The following is a 10,947-nucleotide window of genomic DNA, read 5'->3' as shown; positions in this document are numbered from 1 at the left end:
CCTTTGTCCCTCTCGCGCCCTGCGGCTGGGTGCGGGCTGGGGCGTAGGGGCGGCTTCGGGGTTAGGTGCAGGGAGGGAGCGGGAGCCCAGCGCCCCAGCAGGTGGAGGGGGCGCGAGGGGCGCGGGGCCGTCTGTCAGTCCGTCAGTCTGGTGCCCTGCCGCAGCCCGGCCTTCCCCCGCCCCCCCTCCCCCACCCCAGCCCCGCTGGAGGCCGAGGACGGAGGTCCAGAGCCTGGCCTTGAATTAACCACAACTGACCCCCAAAAAGCAGGGGTTCACACCCCAGGACCCAGACAGACACACACACATATAGATGCAGACACACAGACACACACAGAGACACAGACACAGAGACAGACACTGAGACAGACACAGAGATACAGACAGACACACAGACATAGACACACACAGACACAGAGACACAGACTCACACATATAGACGCAGACACAGACACAGAGACATACAGAGATACAGAGATACAGACACAGACAGACAGATTCACACAGACACACACGTAGACACAGACACAGAGACACAGAGACAGAGACAGACACAGAGATACAGACAGAGACATGGAGACACAGACACACAGACACAGAGACACAGACACAGAGACACAGACACACACAGACACACACAGAGACACACAGAGACAGACACAGAGACACAGACACACACAGAGACACACAGAGACAGACACAGAGACACAGACACAGACACACACAGACACAGAGACACAGACACAAGAAACAGACACAAGAGACACACAGAGAAACACAGAGACACAGACATACAGAGACTCACAGACACAGACACACACACACACACACAGATATACAGAGACACAGACACAGAGACACAGACACAGAGACACAGGGACACACACAGACATACAGACACAGAGACAGACATACACAGACAGATACACAGAGACACACAGACATATAGACACACACAGAAACACACAGACACACAGAAACCAAGACACAGACACAGAGACACACAGACAGACACAAACACAGACACAGAGATACACACAGACACAGATACACACAGACACAGAGACACACTTAGACACAGACACACAGAGACAGAGACACAGAGACACATAGACACACACATAGAGACACAGACACAAAGATACACAGACACAGACAGACGGACACATACGCACACTCAGAGCCTGGGATGCGCAAACCCCTTCACAGGGTTGACATTGGGTCCCCGCCCCGAAGGTGGTGGGGAAGGTGCCGAACCCCCACGCGCGCCGGCCTGCTGCGGCCCCCAGGGCTGAGCCACGGAGGCCGGGAGGCTGGGCCCCGCCAGCCGCCTTCCTGCCAGCCCTGCTGTGGGCTGAGGCCTCTGGTGGGAAGGAGACCGCCCACAACCCGGCCCGTGGACACGTGCCGCTCGGTCCCCCTGTGCGCTGCTCGGGCCGGTGTCCCCCGGCTCCGGTGACACAGGGATGTTGTTCTTGAGGTGGCCTTGGGTGACAAGTATCATATGTGACAGATAAACACGCCCCTCCCAGGCCAGCCCTGGAGCCCGGTCCTTTGGGGCCTCCTCCTCCTCCTAACTGCTGGGGTTACAGGGATGCGCCACCATGCCCAGTACGTTTCCACTGAGCTTCCTTGGTCTGCGATGCCAGCTTTCCTCCCGGGGGGCCGTGGCTGCCGAGGGGAGACGGGTACCGGCCGCTCCCGCAGGTTAGGAGGAGCCTGGACGGAAGGAGGCGACTAGGCTGGCAGTCTCTGACTGGGCGCCGCGTTTCCCTTCCAGGTGACCATTAAGAATATCGAGCGAGAGCTCATCTGCCCGGCCTGCAAGGAGCTGTTCAGCCACCCACTGATCCTCCCGTGTCAGCACAGCGTCTGCCACAAGTGCGTGAAGGAGCTCCTGCTGTCCTCCATCGACGACTCCTTCAACGACGTGGCCTCCGACGTGTCCAACCAGAGCAGCCCGCGCCTCCGCCTGCCCTCGCCCAGCATCGACAGGATAGACAGGGTCAGCCGGCCAGGTGCGTGCGAGCGTGTGTGCGTGCAAGCGTGCAAGACAGACATTGGGGGGGGAGCCCCGGGAGCACACACAGGCCCCGGGGGGAAATGGGGCCCTTCCGCCCCGTGGTCACTGGGGAAGAATGATTCTGTGTCTTTCGCCTGAGCGCTGGTTTTCCCTCCGGGTGCATAAGCTAAAACCAGAGCTTCAAAAGGTCTCTAAACTGCTAAACTTGTGTTCTTTCCCATGGTCCTTCAAGAGGACAGTCATCAGACACCAACTCGGTGCTACAACTCCTGGTTAGGGGGTCCGCATGACCCCAGGGATTTCCGGGAGGAAATACTAGAGGAGGGGCCTCGTGTGGCAATCTGCCAGGTAGGCCCACAGAGTGAAGCCCGGCTTCGATGGCTTGTTAGCAATGATGACTTCTAGAAACTTCTTGAGCCGGTTGAGCGAATATGCTACCTGAGAACTTTTACTTCCTTCAGTCGTTCCTCATGCATTGTAAATACAGGGTCTGGAGGATGATAAAGGCAGGGAAGGCAGGTGCCGGTGGCTCGCGCCACTCAGGAGACCTGAGGATCGAGGTTCAAAGCCAGCCTGGGCAGGAAAGTCCGTGAGACTCTGATCTCCAGTGGACCACTCGGAAAAAGTCAGAAGTGGAGCCGTGGCTCACGTGGTAGAGCGCCAGCCTTGAGCCGAAAGAGGCTCGGAGATACCACCCAGGCCCTGAGTTCAAACCCCAGCACCAGCAAAAAAAAAAAAAAAGAAAATCAGCTGAATTCCGGGGTGCGCGTGGACTCGGATGCAGTGTGACCGGTGTGGGTCCGCACCAGCGCCCGGCCAGGCTCACGTCGATTCGTGTTGTCACAGTGAAGCCCTGCCTGGGATTTGCTCTTGGACGGGTTTGGGGGGTTTAAGGTAGCCAGGCTAGCACCCCAGGGTGGGACCGGGGGGTGGAGGTGCCGCACCCCAGGTCCGCTGGCCTCTGCCACCCGCCTTCGGGACCGGAAGCCTTGTTCATCTTGAGTCCTTTCCTGGGAAAGCGTCTCTGGGTGGAGGGAGCGCTGTGCACAGGCGGCGGCGGGCAGGCGGCGGCAGGGCCCCTGCCAGCATGCGTGGGCTCGGGACCGGCACTCAGGGCAAAGCGGGTGCTGCTGTAGACGTCACTGGTATCTTGGAGGATGTTTTGTACAAACGCAAGTGAGTCTCACCCCACAGCGGGAGCGGCAGCAAGCTGTGCGTTAGCGGAGTGCGGGGTAGCAGTGATTCAGCTCTGCACCAGTTACTCTGCCAGGTTACTGTGTGTGTGTGTGTGTTCCTGCACGCAGGTGTGCTCCTGCAAACACGTGGTTGTATACCACAGGGCCTGTGTGTGCACACACGGGTGGTTCTGTATGTGAACACGTGCGCATACACAAGTGCGCGGATGTGTAAGATGCACACGTGTGCATCTGTATCTTAGTATGTGTGTACATGCGTATATTTTGGATACAACAGGTTAAATAATGTTATCAAAATTTTACTTTTTTTTTGCCAGTCCTGGGGCTTGAACTCAGGGCCTGGGCACTGTCCCTCAGCCTCTTTGTGCTCAAGGCTAGCACTCTACCACTTTAAGCCACAGCACCACTTCCGGCTTTCTCTGTGTCTGTGGCACTGAGGAATCGAACCCAGGGCTTTATGCAAGCTAGGGGAGCAGTCTACCACTGAGCCACCTTCCCAGCCCTAGTTCTATGGCCAGTGGGAAGCTTTGGCTGCAACGTTTTACTTATTAGTTCATAATTAGTAAACGGTGTCTGGAAGGGGGAGCGGTTACCGTAGCACATTAAATTATGCAGAAATGAAAGCCATGTCTGTACCACTTCTGGATGTAGACTCTTCCTGTTGTCCGGAAGAGCTGCTCGGTTTTGGTGGCGTTTCCGAGTGCGTTCAGGCCAATACGAAGTGGACCAGACGCGTCTTCCCGCTCCCCAGCGCGCCCGGTACTGCCGCGGCTCGGGGACGGGTTCTGTCCCTGGCTTGGATCATTGAATAGCTGCGCTGTGTGCAGCTCACAGCGCGCGCTTTCTGTTTCGCTCACAAGCTGCGATTCTTCTCGCCTGGAGTCCTCAATGCAGCTTTCTGTGCATTGTGCGCAGCGTGCTGTGTCTCTGGGAGGCGCGGGGTTGCGGGCCGGGCCGGGCCGGGCAGCCTGGCGTCGAGTGGAGTGGTACTGAGCCCACGCGCGCTCACGGGGGCTCCGCACCGGCTGCGGTCATCTCCACCGCGCAGAGAAAGCGAGGTGACCTGAGAAGGTCACCCAGCAAATTCTGATGCGTGAAAGGGCCCGAACCCCAGAGCGCGCATTCTGCCAGGAGACAGGACCAGACACGGGTGTCTAGAAAATGACAGATTCCAGAACTACCCGGAGCTACTCAGGAGGCTGAGATCTGAGGATCACAGTTCAAAGCCAGCCCAGGCAGGAAAGGCCTCTCTAATGACCCAGCAAAAAGTTGAAAGTTGGGGCCATGGCTACCGTGGTAGAGCGCCAGCCTGGAGCAGAAAAAAACCAAGCCGAGAGCCCGAGGCCCTGAGTTCAAGCCACCAGCACACACATACTGGCACACACATGCACACGCCTCACACACACGTGTGCACACAACGTACCGGAAAATCCTTCACATTTCCCAGTGTGTACCAAAGCCAACTGTTTACCCTGTGAGCCCTTAGAGAAGCCGATCCTTTCTTAGGTGGTAAACTTTTGATTAATGGTATTGATTTTTTTGTTTTAGTTAATAAAACATAATCTTGTTTTATTCAGCTTTTTTTTTTACTTTGTTGTCAATGTTTTAAGGTATTTTGGCATCCGGATTTTTAACACTGAACCATCCGTCTTCTCTGTCTGTCTGTGCATCCATCCATTTTCATTCCAGTTGACCTTTATTTTAAAGGAAGATTGTCTATTGTTGGTGAGATGCTGGCAGGCTCCGAGACCCCTTTCTGTTTTCCTCCTGTCTTCCACATCTTTTTTTGCAAATCTTGTAAACCTGCCTCTGAGACTTGCATTGTGATTCAGTCCACTTAAGCTACTTTCTTTTTTCTTGGTCGGTCGTGGGGCTTGAACTCTGGGCCTGGGCGCTGTCCCTCAGCTCTTCAGCTCAAGGCGAGCGCTCTACCACTTGAGCCACAGCACCACTTCCGGTTTTCTAGTGGTTTATTGGAGATGAGTCTCCTGGACCCCGAGATCCTCAGATCTCAGCCTCCTGAGTAGCTAGGATGACAGGCATGAGCCATCGACACCCGGCCCTTAAGCTACATTCTTATCACCTGCTTTTCATCCAGAGGGCCTCTGAGAAAAATAATTTTTGCACGTTGAAGAATTCTAGTGTAATCCTCATCCCGTAAGTAAACTGCACAGACATCACACTTTTTGGCTGAAAAAAAAGTTTGCGGTATACAGAGAAAGGAACAAAGCGTCTCCATCCAACCTTCTAAACACGGAGACCGGAACCTGGATGTGGCCTGCATCGTTTTATGTCATTTAACTTCTCCGTTGTAACTCATTCCTTCACTGGTCATTACTTTCATAAAACCTAGAGTAGCTCTTTTACCTTTGGCTGCTAAGATGAGCTGTTTACTCATCGAAATTTCCAGCTCCTAGTTCCTGGAAGGAAATAGGCATTTGCCTGTACATTTGCATTTGTTTCCACCTAACCACCATATTCCCCGGGGCCGCCTGAATGGCTTGGCTTCTTGTGGGGAGCCTGGGCCTGTGTGTTCCCTAGCTTTCTGAAGGGAAAGGAACTAAGGAACAGCACCCAGCTCCAGGGTTCTAGGCCCAGGACTGGCCAGAAGACCAATCAACAATAACAACAAAAAAGATGAGGATCTCACTGTTTTGTTTTTCCCCAGGATATCTACCTAGTCTCTTCCTCGGAGTAACTGGGCCCACAAGTGTGAGTTACCTTTCTGGCCCAAGGGTAGATTTTAAGTGAGGGGAAGGAATGTGCTTTCTTTGGAAGCAGCAGATAGTGACTCACACCTTAATTCACCTTGAAATTTCTAACTTTAGAGTGATAACCACCAACAAAACTGTGGTGTGTAGGGTGCAGCTATTGGATTACACGTTACAGAATTCGTAACACTTATTGGATGCCCTGTGCATTGTTGATGAGTGAAATAACCTTGTTTGTTTGTTTCAGGTCACAGGAAGATGTTACTAAACGGTTGGTCCCTTTTTAAAGTTACTCAGTTCTAGATCTCTTAGTGAGTGGCTTTTCATTCTTTGCTGCTGCCTGCTGGATTGTTCTAGAGAAAACAATACTACCGTGGGTGCTTAAAGCTTTTCTTCACATGCTTGGGGTTGTAAAATTCCTTTGAGATGCTGATGAGAGCTATAGATTAACCAGAAAATGTGTGAACAAATGGAGAATTGTGCACACAATTTCAAACCATTCCTAGGTCCATTAGAAACTTCCTGGGCGGTGGGTTCTGGACCCCTCAGTCAGCCAAAGGAACATTTTAGGGCACATTTATGCCTTTGGATCTGATGGATGCGAATATCGAGAAACGTCAATTCTAAAAGTCAAAAGAGACCCCCCCCCCCACGTAGCATTGTCTTCTGTGTTTCTGTCTTGTGGCTGAATTGAGTTTTTAGGTGGCATTTTCTAGACAATATTTTTCTTCTCTATTTGCCTCAACTATTTGATCACAGATCTCCTACATAACCAGAGGAAGAGTGTTTCCCAGATACACATTCAGTGTTTTTTGTTTTTGTTTTTTTTGTTCTGCTTTGTTATTTGTCGGTTATGGGGCTTGACCTCTGGGCCTGGGCGCTATCCCTCAGCTCTTCAATTCAAGGCGAGTGCTCTACCGCTTGAGCCACAGCGCTACGTCCGGTTTTCTGAGTGGTTCATTGGAGATCAGAGTCTCACGGACTTTCCTGCCCGGGCTGGCTTTGAACCGCGATCCTGGGTTCTCAGCCTCCTGAGCAGCTGGGATGGCAGGCTGCAGTCAGTAAAGTTTGTGGGTGGGTGTCTTCCTGCCCGCACTCACCCCCGGCCTCACCCGACACACAGGCTGGAAGCGCAGCTCTCTGCCGTCCCAGAGCATCGCCTTTCCCTGCCCGGGCTGCGGGCACGACGTGGACCTGGGGGAGCGGGGCATCAGCGGCCTCTTCCGCAACTTCACGCTGGAGTCGATCGTGGAGCGGTATCGGCAGGCGGCCCGGGCGGCCACCGCCATCATGTGTGACCTGTGCAAGCCCCCGCCCCAGGAGTCCACCAAGAGCTGCGTGGACTGCAGCGCCAGCTACTGCAACGAGTGCTTCAAGATCCACCACCCGTGGGGCACGCTCAAGGCCCAGCACGAGTACGTGGGCCCCACCACCAACTTCAGGCCCAAGGTGAGGGCGCGGGCCGCCCCGCACGCAGCCTGAGCGCACATCTGGGTCTCACCGGCCCCCACAGGCCTAGAAGGTGACACTGGCACCGATTCCCATGCACAGTCCAGAGCAGCTCGGTACAAGAAATGGAAGCTCATTACGATAGTTCTCACTAGAAGGGGAGGGATTGCCTCAGATACAGACACCCAGCCCAGCCTGAGTCCTTACAGCTTCCTGCGCTCCTGAGATAACCTCACCTTTTGCCTTCCTGGGACAGGTTTAAGGATGTAGCTCTAATCCTGTCAGACCAGCTTAGGTTCCCAAGGCCACCAACTTGGCACATTTATGACTTGGCCCTGATGTTTTCTTTGCTATTTCTCTTAGGAGACTACATTGGTTTATACCATTCTAGCACGAGGAGCCTTCCGATCATTAATGGACCTGGGCTTTTGTGAATGAAGGGTTTCGTGAAGTTAGGCACCCATGGCTCACGCCTGTCATCCTCTACTCCCAGGCTGAGTTCTGAGGACCGCGGTTCAAAGCCAGCCTGGGAAAGACAGATCTGAGAGACTCTTAGTCAAAGTGGTACAGCCCCGCCCCGGTGGCTTGATTGTGTCAGGCAGATCTTTGTGTCTTGAGACCGTTGATTGCTGGAAGCCTGGATCCTTAATCATGCTTTTGTTCACTCACTGACCCCGACAGGTTTTGATGTGCCCAGAACATGAGACGGAGAAAATCAATATGTACTGTGAGCTGTGTCGGAGGCCCGTGTGCCACCTGTGCAAGCTGGGCGGGGTCCACTCCAACCACCGGGTGACCACCATGAGCTCGGCCTACAAGACCTTGAAGGTAGGGCGGGGCTTCAGGGGAGGACTCCACCCCCAGGGCGGGGCTTCAGGGGAGGACTCCACCCCCAGGGCGGGGCTTCAGGGGAGGCCTGGGCAGGACTCCACCCCCGGGGCGGGGCTTCGGGGAGGCCTGGGCAGGACTCCACCCCCGGGGCGGGGCTTCAGGAGAGGCCTGGACCCCCAGGGCGGGGCTTCAGGGGAGGCCTGGGCAGGACTCCACCCCCGGGGCGGGGCTTCGGGGAGGCCTGGGCGACTCCACCCCCGGGGCGGGGCTTCGGGGAGGCCTGGGCAGGACTCCACCCCCGGGGCGGGGCTTCAGGAGAGGCCTGGGCAGGACTCCACCCCCAGGGCGGGGCTTCAGGGGAGGCCTGGGCAGGACTCCACCCCCGGGGCGGGGCTTCAGGGAGGCCTGGGCAGGACTCCACCCCCAGGGCGGGGCTTCAGGGGAGGACTCCACCCCCCGGGGCGGGGCTTCGGGGGAGGCCTGGGCAGGACTCCACCCCCGGGGCGGGGCTTCGGGGGAGGCCTGGGCAGGACTCCACCCCTAGGGCGGGGCTTCGGGGAGGCCTGGGCAGGACTCCACCCCCGGGGCGGGGCTTCGGGGGAGGCCTGGAGACTTCCCCCACCTACTCCTGGAGGGAGGGGTTGGAGGGGTGAGGGGTGGAGGGGGTTGGGGTGTGCAGGGGGGTGGGGGGGGGAGGGAGGGGATGAGTCCTGTGCACCACCCTGGTCGGTTGGGAAAAATACCCCCATCTGTCCGTCTGTACTTCCATACTCGAAGTGGGCTTATATATTACTGCACATGTGTAGTTTTACATCTTGTATGGGTCACACCGGCATGCCGTCCCCCTTGGCGCCATGTACGCTGTTGCTTTGTGCACTCAGTCTCTCCCTCCACAATTACTGGGTCAGGTTGAGTGGATTTTTCTTCATACGTGCTATATACGTGTGCTCTATATTGCATACAACACATACATTACACATACTAGAACGTGATACGTGTAATGTATAGTATGTATCGTGCACATACGTTATAGGTTGGCGTGTGTATATAACAATAAAATGTCAATCTAACGAAGGCTTAGCCGGAGGATCATTACCGTAGCTGAATTTTACCAAATATTAATCATAAAGATGGCCACTGTGTAATTAAAACCTCTGCAAGTTGGGGGCTGGTGGCTCACGCCTGTGATCTAGCTACTCCCGAAGCTGAGATCTCAGGATCTCAGGGTGAAACTGGCCCGTCTGAGAAAGTCCTCTAGACTAATTTCCAGCTAGCCAGCGAAATGCTAGGCTGGAGGCACAGCTCAGGTGGTAGAGTTCCAGAGCACAAGGCCCTGGGTTCAAGCCCCAATACCGACACAAAAAGACTGCAGTGAACTCCGCAGGGTCTCTGCTAACCTGTTTTGTCCTCTGTGTTATGAATGCTCCACAGGAAAAGCTTTCCAAGGATGTGGATTACCTCATTGGTAAGGAGAGCCAGGTGAAGAGTCAGATTTCGGAACTGAACTTGTTAATGAAAGAGACGGAGGTGAGTGGCGCCGCGGCTTGAGTAGCACCGTCCGTGCAGACCTTGCTCACGGCCGCATGCGGCGGCGGCGGGGCGTGAGCTGGAACCGGCCTGCGGGCCTGCTGTCCGTCTCAGGCCACCTTGCGGGGGCCCAGAGACCGACACCAGCATTTGGGATCTGTGCTGCTGACCGTGACTAAGTGACACCCTGGGAACACAGGACGAATGACCGACCAGAAGCAACGGTTGCTAGGCCTCGTGGTAGGCCTCGTGGTAAACTTACCTTAGCTCTGATTTCAGAGCGATTCACGATGAGTGGCCAGGCTTGTTGTGGCACCCCTGTAATCCCCAGCACTCCAGAGACTGAGGCAGAAGGATTTGACAGACAGATGCTACTCAGGAGGCTGAGATCTGAGGATCACAGTTCAAAGCCAGCCTGGGCAGGAAAGTCCGTGAGACTCTGATCTCCAGTAAACCACCAGAAAACTGGAAGTGGTGCTGTGGCTCAAGTGGTAGAGCGCTCGCCTTGAGCTGAAGAGCTGAGGGACGGCGCCCAGGCCCAGAGTTCAACCCCTGACCGACAAAACAAAAAACCCAAACAGCCAGACAGATGGACAGTCGGATGCTCAGACAATGGACAGACAGATGGGCAGATGTGCAGATAGTTGGACAAATGGACAGATAGAGAGATACACAGACGGACAGACACACAGATGGACAGACAGACCTCCCTCCAAAATGGAAGTGTTCAGGGAACATTAATATGTGCCCAGCAGTCAGAATGTTCAGAACACGTGACTCTGCAGCATGAATTTTACATAAATAACTCACGTGCTTCTTGTAGACACGCCGAGCCGCCGGCCCGGCCCGGTCCACGGGCTCAGGCAAACGTGGCTCTTTCCCCCCACAGTGCAACGGCGAGAGGGCGAAGGAGGACGCCATGGTGCACTTCGAGAAGCTGTTCGACATCCTGGAGGAGAGGAAGTCCTCGGTGCTGAGGGCCATCGAGGCCTCCAAGAGGCTGCGGCTGGGCAAGCTGCAGACGCAGGTGGAGGAGCACCAGGGGCTGCTGGAGAGCAGCGGGCTGGTGGGCTACGCCCAGGAGGTGCTCAAGGAGACCGACCCGTCCTGCTTCGTGCAGACGGCCAAGCAGCTCCACCTCAGGTGCTCCGCCCCCAGGGCCCCGCCCAGGCCCCGCCCAGGCCCCGCCCCACGGCCAGGCCCCGCCCAC

At 55.6% G+C, this 10,947-nt stretch overlaps 1 protein-coding gene across 1 annotated transcript in view; it reads left to right on the top strand.

Annotated features, from left to right (window-relative positions):
* The first annotated feature begins 1,604 nt into the window (after positions 1–1,604).
* Trim36 (tripartite motif containing 36) overlaps positions 1,605–10,947 on the top strand; it is a 13,721-nt gene continuing 4,378 nt past the window's right edge. The window contains exons 1-6 of the mRNA XM_013016010.1: positions 1,605–1,688; positions 1,781–2,018; positions 7,054–7,379; positions 8,061–8,207; positions 9,642–9,737; positions 10,627–10,880. Coding sequence (XP_012871464.1) covers positions 1,605–1,688; positions 1,781–2,018; positions 7,054–7,379; positions 8,061–8,207; positions 9,642–9,737; positions 10,627–10,880 — 1,145 coding nt within the window. The remainder of the gene's footprint in view (positions 1,689–1,780; positions 2,019–7,053; positions 7,380–8,060; positions 8,208–9,641; positions 9,738–10,626; positions 10,881–10,947) is intronic.

This window comes from Dipodomys ordii, unplaced genomic scaffold (assembly GCF_000151885.1).
Source record: "Dipodomys ordii isolate 6190 unplaced genomic scaffold, Dord_2.0 Scaffold29, whole genome shotgun sequence".
NCBI classification, from domain to species: Eukaryota; Metazoa; Chordata; class Mammalia; order Rodentia; family Heteromyidae; genus Dipodomys; species Dipodomys ordii.
Note: the sequence above shows the minus strand (reverse complement) of the source record. Positions and strands in the feature narration are given on the sequence as shown.